Here is a 17,724-nt window from a genome sequence, read left to right as displayed (position 1 = left end):
CTCAGCAGGGCCTGTTAGGGGTGGTGGCCCGGGTGGCCTCCGAAGCCCTGGCGCGGGGGGGACGCTCCCCAGGAAGGGACGAGCGCCGCAGACCCGACAGGACCTGCTCTAACTTTTCCGCCAGCGTCTTGCTCGGTTTCTGCGGCTAAGTCGGGGCTAAGTCGGGTTCCCAGCGGAGAGCTCAGCCTGACCCCAATCTTCGCGTCCCCGCCCCCGCCCCACTCCCCGGCACCCCGGGCCGCGACACTGGGCGAGGAGGCGGCCCAGCGCCGAGCTGGTCCGACTGGTTCTGAGCAGGAAGTCTCCCGCCCTCGCCCCGGGCGGCCGAGCAGCCCCGCGCTGGCCCCGGAGTCCGTCGCTCGGTCCCGCGCGGGCCGGACGGTCCACCAGGCCCCGGTGGCCGCGCGGCGGGGCGGGCCGGGCTGCGGCCAGCGCGGCTTTGTCGCCGACGCCCACGCCCCGGAGGCCGCTCCCGGGTCGGCAAATCGGAGCGCGGCGGCGCGGGACGTCGGGCGTGAGATAAGCGGCCATGTGACCCTACCTGGGCGGGCGGGGGAGGGGCGCGCAGGTGAGGCGGTGGCCGGCTGGCGCCGAGCGACGCACGCGGCGGCCGCGGGGCTCCGGCAGCATGTCCGTCGGCAGAAAGGACTGGTCCGCGCTGTCCAGGTGAGCGGGCCGGGGCTCAGGGGCGCACCCTCGGATCCGCTCCGCGTGGGCTTCGGCCTCCTCCCTGCCCCGGGACCCCGGCCCTGAGGCCGCAGCCTGGTCTCGCTGCTCCCCAGCGGGGACAGGACTGGGGCCAAACTCGGGAGCCCTCCCGGTACGGCGTGCGTGCTCTTGCTTCTCTGTCGCTTCCTGTCCTCTCCCTGGGGCCTGAGGCCCCAAACAGGGTGCCCGGGGGAGGGTGGTCCCCAGTCTGGACAGCCCCGGGAATGTGACCACCCCGTGGGTTGGGGGCAGGCAGGAACGTTTTGGGGCGTTGGGGAGGTGTTCAGGAGTAACCTCCACGCCTCATTTCTGAAAGAAGCGTCCGGCACTGCGCCCAGGTCTCTGGTGGAGAGCCGTGGAGAGGGCCTGGAGGTGTCCCTCAGCCCCTCTTTGGAGGGGGGAGTGGGAGGAGTGTCACCTTGTAGGGTCCGGGGAACAGGCATCAGTGAATAGGACTAGAGGGACGCAGACCCTCTTCCCGGTAAGGGAGGCTCCAATTCTGAGTGTGGCTTTTGAAAGTGGCATCCCTGCTGGGGACCTCAAAATAGTTGCTGCCCCCCGCTGTGCTGCAGTCTTTATCTGTGAACTGGTCCCCCAGAGAGTCAGGGGACTAGATGTCCCGGTCTGCTGGGCATCCTGTCAGGGCCAGAGAAGCCCGGGGAGGGTGTCCAGGAGGCTGCAACCCTCATCGGGCTGGTGGCTCCTCCTGGAGCTATCCCACACCTGTCCCCACAAGGGCTCCCACGGCGTCTGCTCCTCGTTCCCCCCTGGGCACACCCCATCCTGTCCCTAGGGAAACTGAGGCTTATGCAGTAGCCCAGAGTAGGGGCCCTACTCCTTCGATCCCTTAGGCTCTTGGCTCTTCCCAGGAGGGTATTTGGGTCTTGGCTTTTTTCGTGAGGTCAGGGCTACCTGCGCAGGTGCAGACCAGCACCCTGCAGTTTGGATCCCGCAGGTCTTCCCCATCAAGGCATCTTGCACAGATTTTTCTCCTCCCGCCCTCCCTGAAGGGCTCCAGGGAGGCTTCACTGTCTCAGACTCAGCCTCCCCCAACAGCTCATCCCCTGGGGTAGGGGGCCACCTCTCCAGAGGCTCAAGACCTAAGACCTCACAGCACTCTGGAGCACAGTTGCCCCGTAGCCCCACTGCGGGGGGTGGGGCCCATGGGGTCTAGAATGGGGAGAAGGTGAGCTCAGGAAGGGAGTAACTCGGTGCTCTGGAAAAGGAGCCCGGCTGCTATAGGGGTTGGACACACCTCAGAGAAATCCGTGCTGAGGGTGGGGCCGGCGAGTCAAGGTCTTGGGCTCCGCGTGTGCATGTGGGTCAGTGTGCTAGGGGGTGGTGTGGGCGTGTCTTTGCTGCTGGGTGTGGGCATATCTGGGCCTGTGAACGTGTGCTTGTGTGTGTGCACAGCATACGTGTGGGCAAGCGTGCTTAGGGTCTATATAGCGACGAGACACCTGTGTGGGTAGTAGGTTCTTGTGTTGCTGAGTTTGGAGCTTGGGAGTTTGAGTCTGTTCAACTTCAATGTTTATTGAAGACCTCAGTACTGTGCGTTGTTGGGTTAAAAATATAAACCAGATACTACTTCCTCAGAAGTTCGCAGTCTGGTGGGGTCTGTGTGATTTTGTGTCTGAGAGCATGCCCGCATACGCACAGGGGTGTGTGCTGGGGTGGGGGAGCAGCTGGGGCACTGGAACTTTTAAAATAAGAGCAAGGTCAGTTCTTAGCTCGTCCACTGCTCAGGTGGACGTGGACTGACCAGGCTGCGGGTGGGGCTGAGCTCCCACGGGATGTCCAGCGTAAGTGCCAGGGAAGCTCTGGGGAACCAGTCCTGCCATCGGAGCTCCCAGTCTGCCCTCCTTGCCTGGCCCCAGCCCTCACAGAGCCCTGTGGGCAGACGCAGCTGCTGCCAACAGTCACCCTGATGAGGCACCTGGAGCGGACGACCGCTCCCGCTCCGCTCCCTGAGTGAACAAGCCTCAGCGGGCAGGCAGGAAAGGGCTGTGAGTCACTGTCAACCGAGCCTCCCAGCCTGGGGAGGACTGCGCTGAGGGTATGACAAGTAGGGGCCCAGGTGGGGAGGTGGGTGGGTAGCTGCGGGCCAGCCTGCAGCCCATCCTTGGCATTAGGTGGGAATTCAGATGCCCCAGTCCTGGGCTGGGGGCAGCGGTGAGCTGGCTGGCTGGGTGCCCTGCTCAGAGGCCTTGTCCTTTCCTCCCTGGACTGACCTGGTGACGGGGGAGGCTGGGCCAGGCCTGTCTGCAGGGGGTGAGGGGTGGGTCTGAGAGTGCCTGGGACTGAGCAGCCAGTGGTTAATCATTTCCCTGCCTGGGCCTTGAGCAGCCCTGCCACCTCTAGGCACTGCCCTGGGTTCTCCTCATACCTCTCCCTGGACCATCAGGGCTGGAAGGGACCTCAGCCACCACCCACAGCGACCCCTCCTGTGGAAGGGGAGCCTGAGCCTGAGCCCCTCAGGGGCTGGAGACTGGCCCAAGGTCATGGCCAGGCCCCAGGCTCCCTGCTCTATTCTCCCTTTCCCTACCCCATCCTCCACGATTTACAAATTATGTTCCTTGAGTCCCAGGGTTCTACAGAATGCTTCTGGGGCAGCCTTCACACCCTCTCCCCACTTCACCCAGAGGAGCTGAGTCTTGGTCTGTTACATGATGGGCTTCTCTCTGTGATTCGGTTTGGGAATACAGGTTCTACTGCTAAACATAACATTTGACAACTACTGCACCTAAAACCCTGCTATCAGTTGCTGCAAAGTAGATGGAACTTAGACTTCAGGAAGAAAACCCCCAGGGGAGAGGTCAGAACCAGCTCTCCAGGGAGTTACAGGGCAGAATGTCCTTTAGAATTAAGAGAACCCCAATCCCCAAAGGGCGGGGTTGGTGCTGTCGGGAGCGGGGAGGACAGCAGCCCTCCTTGGAGGCAGAGAGAGAGGGGTGTGTGCTCCAACCGCAGGCCGGGAGGTGGAGGAAAGCCTCCTTGAGAGGAAGGGGGTGGGGCAGCTACCAGGGCAGTGGCATCAGCTGGGGGGCCTGCAGGTTCCACCCAGGGCTTGGCTCTGGGGCTCGAAGGTCAATGATGCATTGGCCACTGGGTTTCCCCAAACCTCTGCTCTCCCCGGCTTCACCCCGAGCTCCTGCCTGTCCTAGGGCGGGGAATCCCACACCTTCAGAGGCCCTCTGGGCCTGCTTGTTCCTTCCCCTGGATCGAGCTACTGGGCTCCCGTTCTGGTTTGGGGCCAGCCCTTGCAGGACGGTTTCCTGGCAATTGGTATCCTGGTTGAGGGCATGGGCTTGGAAGGCCGACCTAGTTTGAAATCTTGGTTCCTTCTTTTCATTAGCTGTGCTATCTTGGGAAAGCTATTAACCCCTCTGAGCCTCAGTTTCCACATATGCAAAATGGGGATAGCCCCCTTACCTCCCACAGTTGTCAAGGTTAACATCAACAGTGTTGGAGTCGTGCCTGGCATTAGAGTTAGCACTGAGACGTGAGTGCACTCACTTCTTCCTGTATTCCTTTATTTATTGATATTGTTATTTACAGTATTTATCGAATGTTAAGCACTGTCCTAAGCTCTTATTTATTATTGGGGTTTCAATAATTGCACCTGCTGAGGTCCCTCCCGGGGACTGACCTTTGCCTTCCCTTCCATTTCTGTCCATTTCCTCATCCTCGGGGCCGGTCACTCTGCTTACAGGAGATAACATTTCTCCCCAGGGTGGGGTGGTGATGACGGCACTTGGATTTTTCCAGGGCGTTGAGGGGAAGGCAGCCCTGTGATTTCTCAGCAGCAGGGGTGAGGACCACATCACCGTGGCTGAACTGTGGGGTTTGGTGCAAAGCTTGGGGACATGTGAGGACACACGGGCCCTTCCTCCTACAGTCCCACCCTGGAGACCCCTCAGGACTGGGACTGGCCTGGGGAGTGAGTCATTTCCAGGGAGACCAGGCTCTGACCGATGCCACACCGTGTAGGGCCCCGCGGAGGATGGACAGATAGGCTGCTTCCCCCGGGGCTGAGAGCAGCCCTGGGAACCGGGTTGCTCACTCGGGGACCGGGTTGCTCACTGGGGACCGAGGAATCCTGGAGGCTCCGCCCCGCCGGGCTGTGGGTGGGGTCAGGGGAGAGGCCCTTCCAGCTTTGTGGGTCACTTTCCCCAGCGGATCCCTCGGCTTCGGAGGGTAAAGGCTGTTCTCAAACTGTGGCCGAGGAGCAGGGCTGCGCCCAGGAGGGACAGAGCTGAGGACGCGGCCTCCGTGCAGGCCAGGCGGAGCTGGCGTTTCCGAGTCTGAGGGGAGAGGCTGAGGAGAGACGCGGTGTCACGGCTGCCTCCAAGAGACCAGCAGCCGTGTGCAGTGAGTGACGGACGCTCACGGGGGTCCCGGGAAGGCCAGGACGCTTGCTCAGGTCCGCTGGTGAAGGCCGTGGGGGGCTCTGACGGGGCCCTTGCCCATCTCCACTGCCGTGGGACAGAGGTGAGGCCGGCGCCGGAGGGACTGAGGTTCTCACCGAGAACAGCTGCCCTGACGGCAGAATTGGGAGCATCTGGAAGGTTCCCTGCCAAAGGCGGCTCTTTCCTGTGGGTGATGGGCAGGCGCCCACCTTGCGTGGCGGAGGTGGGCAGATGGCCCTTTGGGGGCGCTCAGGACTTGGTCCCCCGTGTGTGCTCTTCCGTGTCGAGGCCGAGGTTTGGCAGTTCCTAGGGAGGAGAGAGCCCTGCTCGCCTCTCATACGCTCTCCGTTCTCCTTCATTTACTCATCTTAAAAAAGCAAAGCAAAACTTAAGATCTGTGTATTGATGTAAATTATACCTCAATTTAAAAAAGCATGCTTTGAGCCCACATTCTCCTCTAGCTATGGTCTGCTTTTATGTGCTTTGCTTTTCAGTGAAACTCCTCAAGAGGTGCTGCCAGTCACCAGTTCTTTTTTCCTGGTTCCCATTCACCCCTCACCAGCCCCGTCAGGCTCTGGGCCACCCACCGAAGCTGCTCTTCCAGGGGACCAGGCACCTCTGTGCTCATGCCTGTGCCCTGGCGTCATTCTCCCGTGTGCTAGCATTTAACTGAGACCCTCGCTCTGTCCACGCCAGCACCTTCGCCTGGTTTACCTCCGGTCTCCCTGGCTGTGTGTTTTTGTTTTTGTTTTTAAGAGACAGGGTCTTACTGTGTTGCCCAGGCTAGAGTGGTGTGATCATAGCTCACTGCAGCCTCAGAATCTGGGGCTCAAGCCATCCTCCTGCCTCAGCCTCCCGAGTAGCTGGGACTACAGGCGTGCGCCACCATGCCCGGCTGGCTGCAGCATCTCGATCTCCTTTGCATTTCTCTGGTTTCTTCTCATTCTGAACAAGCCAGAAATAGAATTCTTCATTTTCCTTTCTCCTTCCATTGTCACCCAGCGTCCCACCAAACTCCTTCCTCCTCTGGTCTTTCCCATCTTACTAATGGCAGCACCAGGAATTGCTCTTGCCAAAAATCTAGTTTTTCTTGATTCTTCTCTTTTCCTGACCCCACCCCCCAACATCCAGTCTATCGGCAAACCCCATCGGCTCTATCTTCAGAACGTGTCCTGAATCCGCCACTTTTCCCCATTTCTCTGTCGCCACCCTGGTTCAAGCCACCATAGCTCTTGCTGGGCAATGCAGCCACCTCCTGATGGGACCCCCTTTCCCCTCTCCCCTTCCCCCTCCAACTCATTTTCCATATAGCAGCCAAAGAGGTTAAAACAAAAATTCCATCATGTCACCTCTCTGCGTACACTGAGAAGAAAACCCAAGTTCTTTCCCTCTGGGGCCTCCCTGTCCAGCTTCCCTGCAGGCCACGCTCTGGCTCTGACTCCCCTTCCTCCCCTGAATTCCCAGCTCCTCCCTCCCGGGACCCTGCACTCGCTGTGCCCTCCTCCTGGGGCACTCTGCAGCCAGGTCTGGCTCTGCCGGCTCCTTCTCATGTCACTCACCTTGTTACATTGTCCTGTGACTCTTAGCCGATGTCATTGTGCTCATGGGCTTGTTTCCTTGCTCACTGTCTGACTCTCCCCCATCCCCAGGTATGTGCTCCATGAAGGGGAGGACCCTACTGGTCTCTCCCTCCTGTATCCCAGACCTCGGAATCCTGGCTGGCACATAGTAGGTGCTCAACAAGTATTTGGTTAGCGAATGTTGGCTCAGTAAATATGATGCTGGACCTAGAAAAGCATTGGAGCCATCATGTGACATTTTCCTCATTTTAGGAGGGGAAACTGAGGAAGAGAAAATGAAGTGACTTGCTCCAGGGCGGGAGGATGAGAAACTAGAGCATCCGACCCCGCCTTACCACAGACTACCCTGGGAATCTTTTTGCCAGGAGGCCCACAGATGCATTTTATATAAAAATTTCAGGTTTTTTTAATTCCCCTTTCCCCCCAGAAAAGTGTCTTCTTTTTAAATCATGGCTTGGTTGCGCGGCGATACCCCTGGCGGGGGACAGCTCAGTAGGGGCCAGGCAGGGCTGGGCGGTGGCAGCAGCTGAGAGAGCAAAGAGGGTGGAGAGTTCGGCATCCGACAGTGGCGAGGGGAGGCCTTACAGCCACGGCTGGAACCCTGGGAGGGGAGATGGGGGCCATTCCAGAGCCTTCCGATCTGGGCTCCAGACGGCCAGGGGGAGTCGCAGGGAGGTGCCAGGGAGGGCTCGCCCGGCTGCCTGTCAGCCTGCTCCCCTGCTCCAGCCCTCCTACCTCCGGGCAAATACAGCCTCCCGTCCCCAACAAACCCCAAACCTTCTGACCTGAGCTGGCTCCGTCTCTCCCCTCTGCCTGGACTGCCAGTTTCACTCCAGCCCCTGTCACCCGGGACGCTCCGTGGGATCCAGCCCAGATCCGGTCTCTTCCGTGAGCCTTTCCTGAGGTCTTGGCCCATGGCAACTGTTCTCTCAGTCTGCAGAGCAGCATCCAGACTTCGGTTGGGGAATTACGGACGGACACACTTCTTTCTCACTAGCTTGTCCGTGTCTCCAGGGCAGAGACCCGGCTGTGTCATTCTGTGACACATCCCCTCCACCCCCCCCCGACAATTCCAGATCACAGCTGCTCAGCCAGTATTTATTTGCTCTTTGGTTGGGTTAGAAGGGAAGATGGGCCAGGGGTAGGTGGGTGGTACTGCAGGGGGACAAGGACGATGGGGACAGGCAGGGCCCTGGAGAGGTGGGTGTTTGGACTGGTGGTGGCTGGTGTGCAGGCATGTGCGTGAGGAAGTAGTCGCTAGCGTGGGGGGGTCAGCTGGTTGGCTGTAGAGAGCCTGGGGGCGGGAACCAAAAGTGGAGCGTGCAGGGTCCTGTTACTCCCAGACAAGGAACGTCGTCTGGGTTTTCACCCAGCTCCACTGGCCTCTGGCTTCGTTCTTCCCGTCCCAAGGGAGGGAGGTACCAGGAGCTGCTCGGAAGTGAAGGGGAGATGATGCCAGAGTCTTTTCTGGGTACAATTGGTCTCATTTGTGAGTTTCCCCTTCCTAAAAACTAAGAAATTCTGTGGGGAATGGAGTACCTCTGAGGACATTTCTCTGTGGCTGTCCACTGAGGGATGTTATCTAAGAATCCCGAGACCAAGAAGAGACAGGCGCTGGGCGACTTCCTCTACCTCCTCCGCAGAACCGCGCCCACCCTGCACACGCCTCGCCACCCCCGAGAGGAGGCCCCACGTCCCACCCCGGAGTCCAGAGTAAAGTCCAGTGCAGTGGTTCTCATCTGGGGTGACTGTGTCCCTCGGGGGACATGGTTGTCACAGCTCGGGGACGGTGCTGCCCACATCCTCTGTGGGGACAGCCTCATACACAGAATTTTCTGGCCAAAATGTCAACGGTGCTGAGGTGGAGAATCCCTGGTCTAACCTAAATCCCTGTAGCCATAGTGGAAATTTAATAGCCATTGAATATGAACTATGAACATTGAAAATTTGGGGGTAGTCACGTTAAAAGAGTAAAAAGAAGCAAAATTAATGGTAATAATACGTCATTTACCCCAACGTACCCACAATGGTACCATTTCAGCATGTGATCAGAACACACAGTCCACGCTGAGAGCCCTTGCTGGTTGACCAGCCCCGGTTCCGGCGCGGGCCTGGAGGTGCCCCCCGGGAGACCGGCTTGGGGGCGTCCTGGGTCATCCTGGGCTGTGCTGACCCCCTCTCCCCCCCCAGCCTGGCCCGGCAGCGGACTCTGGAGGATGAGGAGGAGCAGGAGCGCGAGCGCAGGCGGCGGCACCGCAGCCTGAGTTCTACCGCGGACGACGAGGCTCCCAGGCTCAGCCAGAACGGAGAGCGGCCGGGAGCTGCAAGGTGCTTGGGCCGGGGCGGGGGCCAGGGCGTCATCTCCCCGTCCTGGGTGGCGGGATGGACTCGGGTGCCCCCGACAGACTGAGCGTGGCATGGGTGGCCTGCCGGGGAGTGAGACCGAAGGGCATGAAGATGGACTTCGGGTTCCTCACCTTCCCCTGGCCCTTGCCCAGCCCTGCCAGCTTCCACCCTCGTCGTAGCTACGGTCACTGCTGTGAGCCGGTACTTTGCGGACACACAGGGACATAGCTCACTTGGTCCTCACGATATCCCTGAGAGAGTAGATTTGCTAACCCGTTTTACAGGTGGAGAAACTGGGTAGAACCGTACTTAGGCGGCTTGCTGAGATCGTTACCTAAGGAGCGGCAGGGCCAGCATTTGCACCCAGACTGGGCAAGCTCTGTGGCCCAGCGCTTTCCATGAGCCAGGCTGGCCCCCTAGCCCTGGCCCTCCAGGATTCGCTTCTGAGAGCAGGAACACTGTGGCTCTTTTGCCACCTGGGTTTGGGGATTATGAGGGAAAAGCAGGGAAGGGTCTGGGACTCACTGAATGCTCCTACATGCCAGGGCTGTGCTGGGCACTCTCACGAGATGACCCTCACGTTGCTTCCTGACGAGCCCAGTTTGCAGATCTGAAAACTGAGGCTCAGACAGTGAGTGACTTTGCCTGAAATCACACGGAGATCAGGGTGGTGCGGAAGGAAAAGGAACTTTTAGGGTTTGCTGGAGACCAAGTGCTGAGCGTTTCGGAAAATCCTCTCGTGTGGCTCCTGTCTCCTTAGGTCCCCCAGAGAAGGCAGCACAGGGTGCGTGCCCTGGGCTGAACCGATACCTGTCACCCAGTCCCCTGTCCCCACGTGACTGACAGGAATGTGGGACAGAGCATCAGAAGCCCTGGGTTCTGCTCCCAGTTCCCCAGCCAGTTAGCGGTGTGACCTTTGACTTGATCTGAGGTCTAAGGGGCAGGGACTGTGTTTGTTCCTTTTGACCCCTAATGCCCAGCACAGGGCCTGGCACATACAGAGTAGTTGCTCAGGGTTTGCTGATTGTTTCTGAACGTGGAACGGTTGGGCCTTGCAGGAGTGTATAAACTTTTTAAAAAAGCACAGAGTGCTGCTTTGTTCCAATGATACCTCGAGGGCCCCACACAGAGTGGACAAAGATGATCCTTATTTAAGTGGTGGTGGTGGGGGGAGGCCCAGGCCTGACCTCGCCTCGTCCTTGGTGGCCCCAGAGGCATCTTTGTCAGGTGAGGTGCACTCAGGGTCCCTCCCATGCTGTATCTGATCCCCCCCATCTCTGACTCAGGCTGCCGAGTGTGGAGGAAGCGGAGCTGCCTCAGTCCCCGCCCCCGGCCTCCAAGGATGCGGACGAGGATGTCCAGGCCGTCCTCAGGACCCGGCGGGAGCGGAGGCAGAGGCGGCAGGTGCTGGAGGCTGCCCAGGCCCCCGTCCGGGAGAAGCTGGAGGCGGAGGAGGGAGGGGACGGCGCGGGCCCTGGGCAGGCCACCCAGCAACCCCTGACGCCCAAGAAGGAAGCGGAGCCCCCACCTCGCCGGAGACTGAGCCGGGAGCAGCGGGGGCCCTGGGCCCTGGAGGAGGAGAGCGGGGTGAGCAGGGAGCCAGCAGGCAAGAAGAAAGGGGTCCCAGAGAAGACCCCAGTCCTGGGGAAATCCTCTGTGCCAGAGAAGACAGCAGAAAAGAGACTGGTCTCGGAGACGGCACTGGCCGCAGGGGAAGCTCCCCCGTCGGGGAAGACAGCCGTGTCAGACAGGAGAGACGGCTCAGAGACGAAGCTGGTGCCAGAAAAAGCAAGCGTCTCAGAGAGCGCCCCGGCCCCCGAGAACCCACCCGCGTCGGGGAAGACAGCAGTGACAGAGAGACGGTCCATCTCAGAGAAGATGTCGCCCCCAGGGAAGGCGTCGGGCCCGGAGAGGAGACTGGTGTCTGCGAAAGCGTCCATCTTTGAGAAGTCGCTGGTCTCAGAGAAAGGCCCAGCCGCAGACACCAAGCTGTCCCCAAAGAGGGCGGCAGCCTCAGAGCGGCCCCAGGCCCGGGAGCGGCCAGCCTCTGGGGGGAGCCCGGCCTCCACCAGGGAGCAGAGGGAAAGGACCCTCCCGGGGAAGAGCCCGCCTGCCTTGGCAGAGCAGGGGGTGTCGGACCCTCCGACGGTGGCTTCCCGCCTCCCGCCAATCACACTCCAGGTTGGCAGTGCTCCCCTCCCTCCCTGTCCCATCCAGGTGGTCCCCGGGTCCCTTGCTGCCTCCCTTCCTCCCCAGGCTGGCTGTGGCAGGCTCTCTTCTCCCCTGCCAGCTTCCAGCCCTGGTCGGAAGAGGTACACCGAGGCAGGGACAGGCTGCTGGAGCTCACAGGGCACCAGCTGTGGGGCGGGGAGCGCCTGGAACCCCACGCCACCTCCTCTCCCAGAGCCTGGACTCCAGGACCCCAGCACCCTTGGCAAGCCTCAGCCTCAGGTCCTTCCGGAAACTCCCCTAGAGAGCTCTGCCTGGTGGCCTGGCCCCAAGGGACAGGGTCTGCCAGCCACTCCCTAGCAGATACAGGAGGCAGGAGAGGAAGGCGCAAGGCTGTCTCGCTGTCCCCTCTCCCTGCAGCTCCTGGGAAGAGCCATGCCTCATGGGGTCCATGGCGGCCTGGGCCTGGCGGGCCCTGGTCCTCTGTGTGACACGCCCCCTGCTCCATCCAGGTGAAAATCCCCAGCAAGGAAGAAGAGGCGGACTCGTCCTCACCCACCCAGCGCACCTACAGCAGCTCCCTCAAACGCTCCAGCTCCAGGACCATCTCCTTTCGGGTGAGAGCCCAGGGCACCCTTGTCCACCTAATCCCGGGGAGGCCGGCCGAGGAGCGCGTGCGCTATTGGATAGCAGGAAGGCCCTCTGGATAGAGAGGGGCCCCAAACCGGGCAGTTGCATCAGGAGAGCAGGTGGGAGACCTGCGAGGTGGTGTCAATGGTGTGAGCAGCCCCCTCTAGCGGGCAAGGCCAGCACTGCAGGGAGGTGGCGCAGGCAGGGACAGCTCCGGGCTGCGGGAAGCCGGCACCTGCCTGCACCAGTCCCTGGCCTCGCGCGGAGGCTGGCCCTGGAGGGCGGGTGGGAGCAGCAGGGCTCGCCTAGTGCCCTCTGCTCTGCCACTGCCCAGTAGGACGCATGATGCGCCTTGTCACAGTATGGATTCTTAGTTGCTTTGCTCACGGGTCATTCACTTGTTCATGTCTGACTAGGCATCGCCCCTCTGACGTGTGCCAGGCCCCGGGGGGTGTGCTGGAGGCTGGGTGTTGATCGGCGTGGGCAGTTGGGGGCAGATAGGAGGCAGACAGGAAAGCATTGTCGCAGGGCCCCTGGGAAGGAAGCCTAAGGAAGGCCTTCGGGCCGACTGGCGGGTGGGTCAGGTGCTTCCCTGAGGAGACAAGGGCCGTTAATGAGGCCTGGCCACGTGTTTCTCTGGCTGGGACTTCAGCAGTGGAGAAGGTGGGAGGTCCAAGGAGGAGGAAGTGTTCTGAGAGCTCTCTCAAGGGGGGCTACCGATTCACCAATGCCTTTCCTTCTCGTTCCAGATGAGCCCCAAGAAAGACAGCTCCGAAACACCCTTGACCCGCAGGTGGGTGGCCTGGAGGCTTTGGCTGTCTCCTGTTTGGTTTTGTTCAGACTGTATTTTCTGACCACCTGCCACCAGTGCTCCTTGTGCCAGGCTGTGCCATAGGGCACAGGAGGGGAAGGCTCAGTGCTTGCCCAGGCTCCAGATCTGGCAGGGGGGCGGGATTAACCAGAGGGACTAACGCTGGGTGAGATGGGACAGGGAGGGGGAGGAATCCGGGAGAGCTGCTTGGAGGAGGCAGGCCTTGGGTGGGGCTCTAAAGGGGGAGGAGGGTTTAGTCTTGAGGTTAGGAGTGGGAAGGGGGGGCTGGGCACATTTAATTTCAGTACTTTGGGAGACTGAGGCAGGAGGATCACTCAATGAAGCTGCATTGAGCTGTGATTGCGCCACTGCACCCCAGCCTGGGTGACAGAGTGAGACCCTGTGTCAAAAAAAAAGTGGGAAGGGGAGGAGGGCTTTCCAGGAGGGGGGACCAAGGACACAGTAGGGAGGGGCAGACTTTGCCTCAACAGGCCTTGTGTGGGGGCCTGGGAATCTGCAGGTTTAACGAGTTCCCCATGCTCTGTAATGCTGATGCAAGCAGTCTGAAGGCTGTGCTTTGGGAAAAACCCTGAAATAGCAGTTGTACTTATGTGTTAGGAATTTCACCCACTCACGCTGTATTCATCCACACTCCGCACACTTACTGCAGCCTACCGGGCTAGGCTAGGCCTGGGGGTGGGGGTGGGGATGGAGACCAGGAGTACGAAGATGAGTAAGACAGTTGCTGCCCTCCAGTGACTCACACAAGCCACCCAAGCGGGCAGGTGCAGGGCGGGAATGTGAGCTCAGGGCTGGGAGCTGGGGAGTAGCCGCAGCAGCTCAGCCGGCCAGAGCTGGGGACGGTTTCACACGGCAACTGACGTTCAACGTAGGACTTCAAGGACTGGTGGGAGATTTGCAGGTGGAAAACCGGAGGAATGGCATTGTAAATAGAGGGAACAGCATGTGAAAAGGCCTGGTGAAAAGTGGGGGGTGTCCCGCAGGCTGGCACGTAGGCTCGTGGCCGGGAGGGGCGCGGCACTGGCGTTGGGAGGAGGGGCAGGGACCAGATCCTGGGAGCTTGTGTGCTGTGCCAGGGACTTGGTCCCTATCCTGCGGCCGGAGGGGTCTGAGCCAGAAAGACAAGGTCAGATGTGTTTGAGCAGGAGCACCCTGGTGGCAGAGGAGAGGAGAGCCGAGGGGGCAGCAGGAGGGTGGGGAGACGGGGATTGCTGTGCTGGGGAAGCTGTGAAGGAAGAGCCTGATTCGGGAGGTGTCTGAGGTGTAGGTGACAGGCGTGGGGCAGAAGGGAAGCGGGAAGGCGTGGAAGATGTTTCTGATCCTGGGGACATCCTACCAAATGGGATGTTTCTCGGGAGGTGAGCGCAGTCCCTGGGTCCATAGTTCTCCACCAAGGCCACACAGCCTGCTCCGTAACGGAGGACCCCGCTTCCTTACCGGACAGTGGGGTGCGAAGGGCGCAGGCCTGGGGTCCCGGGGTCTCACCTGGTCTGTCCTGTCCCCCCGCTGCAGTGCCAGCGTGAGGCTCCCGGCCAACACGGTGAAGCTGGGGGAGAAGCTGGAGCGCTACCACACAGCCATACAGGTGGGTGGGCTCCCCCGTGGCGGGGGGACCTGCGGGGCGCGGCAGGCGCGGTGTGGTCCGTGCCCCGCCAGCCAGCGCGGGTCAGCAGTTTGTGTTCTCTGCTCCCAGAGGTCGGCGTCCGTCAAGTGCCCGGGCTCCTCTCGCACTGAGTTCTTTGTGGCACCTGTGGGTGTGGCCAGCAAGCGCCACCTCTTTGAGAAGGAGCTGGCAGCCCAGAGCCGAGCGGAACCAGCCTCCAGCCACAAGGTGAGGGGCTCAGGCGCCCCCAGGGGGCTTTAGTCTCCACAACCTTGAACCTCGGCCCTGGCGGTGCTAGAAAACTATATTTCCGTGTGTCAATTAACGTCGGCAGAACCTTGACTTGAGTCCCCATTCGTGTTCCTGAGCCCATCTCCTTGGCTGTGTGCTTAGCTCCCTGGGGGAAGGGGAGGGGCTGACCCAGGTGTGTGGCACGTGGCATGTGGCATGGGCGTGTGTGTAGGAGTGAGGGAGGGTCCTACCCCCATTCCTGGGCTCTGGAAATGCCTCGCTGCTGCCAGTGGCCCCAAACCCGGAGATGGACATCTCTCTTTTTAGGAGAACTTGAAGCTCTCAGGGGTTGTGACATCCAGGCTCAACCTGTGGATCAGCAGGACCCAGGACTCTGGAGATCAGGACCCCCAGGTACCCTGTCCCTCCCAGCTGTCTCTTGCTGTGGGCCCTGTCATGGTGGGGTGGTCAGGGTGAGAGGGGGGACAGCCCCGAAAGCAGTGAGTTGTTCAGGAGTGGAGACGGGGGTGGTAGGGAGGGCGTGGATGGGCCTGGGGGGGTGGCATGCAGCAGAGAGGAGGGTGGTCTGGGTCCTTTGCCCTTTCAGGAGGGAGGAGGACAGCTGGGGTGGGGGCTGGGCCTGGGATCCCTGGCCCCTCTAGCCCTGCTTCAGTCCCTGCCCTCGACTGCCGCCCCCAATCAGGAGGCACGGAGAGAGTCGGCAGCCGCCAACAGGACTCAGTGGGGCAGGAAACCAGACTCCCCGCTGGATGCCGAGGTGAATAGAGTGGGCAGGGGCCCTGGGTGCTGGGTGGGAGACCCCCACGTGCCCTACCCCCCCAAGTGTGCACACACTAATTGGCCTGCAATTGCACACTCCAAGCACCCAGAATGCCCCCGTTCCTGCTTGCACAGGCTGGTCTGAGCCAACCTTGAGAACATGGCGGAGCCCTCAGCTGGCTTTGCTCCCCGCAGCTCTGCGGAGCCCCCCCCTTCAGCCCGCACATGGCAGGGCTCTGACCACGTGTGGGTGTGCGGCTTAGGCAAAGGCATGCCCTCCTGTCTGGAGGGTCCCTTCTCCTAGCCCCAGGAAGCCCCTTTCCTTGTCATAAGAGACCTTTGTCCCACAGGTGTGACAAGCCCTGCCAAGACAGACCTGCCAATCTGCATCTCAGGGCCTTCCCAGGCCCCTGCCTCCCGCAGCACCGCCCTGCCTCTCCTGCCCCTGCTGCCTTCCTGCCCCTGGACCAGCCTGGCTGGGGCCCCTGGGGACAGGAATATCTGGGAGACTCAGCCAACTCCTTCCAGGCCCTGCCTCTAGGGACAGCGGTACCCTGGCACCCTGTCCTGCTGCAGATGCTGGGACCCAAGCATCAGCCCAGGGCCCAGCACTGGTGCATGTCAGCATGGTGGGGCCTCAGTGTCCTGTCCAGAGATGTCTCTCCTCCCTGCTCACTTCCAGGGTCAGGGCAGGGCATCTCAAGAATTCTCCAGGGTCACCTGTCTCATCCGCTGCCAGCAGGTGCCTTCATGTGCCTGTGATGTCTCCGTCGCTGAGCCCTGGCCCACCCGCCTTGGTCCCTGGGGCCTGCTCCCAACCCCTGAAGTCCTCTCAGGCCAGACTGAGAAGGTGCTGCCCTGTGCCTCCCACGTGCCTCTCCCTGCCTTGTCCCCTCCCCCTGCCCTGGCCGGGAGCTAAGTGCCTGTTCTGTGCAGCCACTTACCCTTTCTTTGAAACACCTGTTCTCAGGAAGGATCTGATAAACTCATTCACTCTCAGGTGTAAGTGGCTAATGATACCTTAAAAATGAAATCCTTTCTAGAGGTTTCTCTTCCTAACAAGGATCATCTGTAATGGGAGGAGCACCGTTATTTTCTTAGTCGTCCCCTACCTTGTGTTACGGTGATGCGCTTGTCACCCAGCGGTCCAAGCTTGGTGACTTGGGCATCTCAAACTGCCACATACGGTACACAGTGCCAGGCCTGCCCCCGTCACCCATGCGCCTGACATCACAGCCCGTGGGAGCTTGGAGAATCTCGACAAACCACACTGAGAAAGTGGGCCGGTGCCCTGTCAACCCCTTAAGGTTGCAGGGGAGGGCAGGGCAGAGGAGTGGCTCGAGTACTGCCAGAGGCGGGGGAGACTTGAACGTCCCTGGCTCTGCCAGGACCTCGAGTCTGATCCCTCCCTTCTCTGAGCCTCAGGGTTCAAGCAGATGACCTCAAAGGACTTTCAAATGCTCACGTTCTAAATTGTGGAAAGTCCCCTTGACAGGTGAACTTTCCCAGTAAGCAAAACTGTCCCCACCCAGACTTTTCTCAGCAGAGTCCTAGAAGCTGTCAGGCAGTGGGGGGCTGTCCCTGCAGCTGCAGCCTCAGGGTGGGGGGCCCTTCCTGACTGCACACTGTCCCCCAGGCTGCTGGGGAGGAGGTCTGGGTGGGGCTGGGGTGACATGTTTCCACGGCTCCCTGTCCTTTGCATTTGTGCATCCGACACATGAGGGCTTTCGGGACGCAGCTGAGAAACAAGGGGACAAAGGCACACCAGGGTGACTTCAGTGGGTGATGGATCAGTGCTAGTGACTGGCTGGCGAGGGGGGTGGGAGGGGCCCCTCGGAGGAGGTGAGACGGTGTCCCCTGGAGGCAGGAGGTCTCCTGCCCACTCTTCACTCCTTGTAGTCCTGTGACCCCACGGGTGGCCTGTCATCTTGTGGGGTCCTTAAATTTGCAAGCACTGTCCCAGCACGTGCCGCTTCCCGTACCACTCCAGCTTTCTCTTCCCATCTCCCAATAGCACTGGGAGGTGACTTGACTTGCAAAGACAGTGACATCCACAGTGGACAGGGAGCACCCCTGCTATGTTGAGGAGTGGCTGCCAGGTGGTGGCTAGGTCCTCTCATTGGCCCGGTGACTGCCTCACAGCTCTGCACGGTGCCCCTGCCTTGGAACGATTGGCAGAGACCTTACCCATGTGGTCCATGAACACCAAGCGTCTGCTGGGCTTTTCCCGTGGGATTCTGTGGGGACCTAAATGCGCGGATCCTCCTTCCCGCCGTCTGTGCAACCAAGTGACTGCTCGTTTGAAGGGTCGCTGGGCTTGGAAGGAACAGCGTCCTACCCTCGAGGGAGGGTTTAGGAAAAGCAATTCCTAAATTCCTGGAGATTCCAGGCTGGGACGCATAAGGAGGCTGGTGGGCTAGGATGGGAAAGAGGGCT

General features: G+C 60.7%; 1 protein-coding gene across 1 annotated transcript; it reads left to right on the top strand.

The window, feature by feature from the left end:
* The first annotated feature begins 530 nt into the window (after window positions 1–530).
* LAD1 (ladinin 1) lies at window positions 531–16,287 on the top strand. Its single transcript, XM_045536192.1, has 10 exons — window positions 531–666; window positions 8,888–9,025; window positions 10,330–11,224; window positions 11,725–11,829; window positions 12,592–12,635; window positions 14,187–14,259; window positions 14,368–14,505; window positions 14,836–14,922; window positions 15,212–15,286; window positions 15,639–16,287. The coding sequence occupies exons 1-10, from the start codon at window positions 629–631 to the stop codon at window positions 15,642–15,644; spliced, it is 1,599 nt and encodes a 532-aa protein (XP_045392148.1). The 5' UTR covers window positions 531–628; the 3' UTR covers window positions 15,645–16,287.
* The last annotated feature ends 1,437 nt before the right edge of the window (window positions 16,288–17,724 follow it).

The sequence above is a fragment of the Lemur catta genome, chromosome 23, assembly GCF_020740605.2.
Source record: "Lemur catta isolate mLemCat1 chromosome 23, mLemCat1.pri, whole genome shotgun sequence".
Taxonomy (NCBI): Eukaryota; Metazoa; Chordata; class Mammalia; order Primates; family Lemuridae; genus Lemur; species Lemur catta.
Note: the sequence above shows the minus strand (reverse complement) of the source record. Positions and strands in the feature narration are given on the sequence as shown.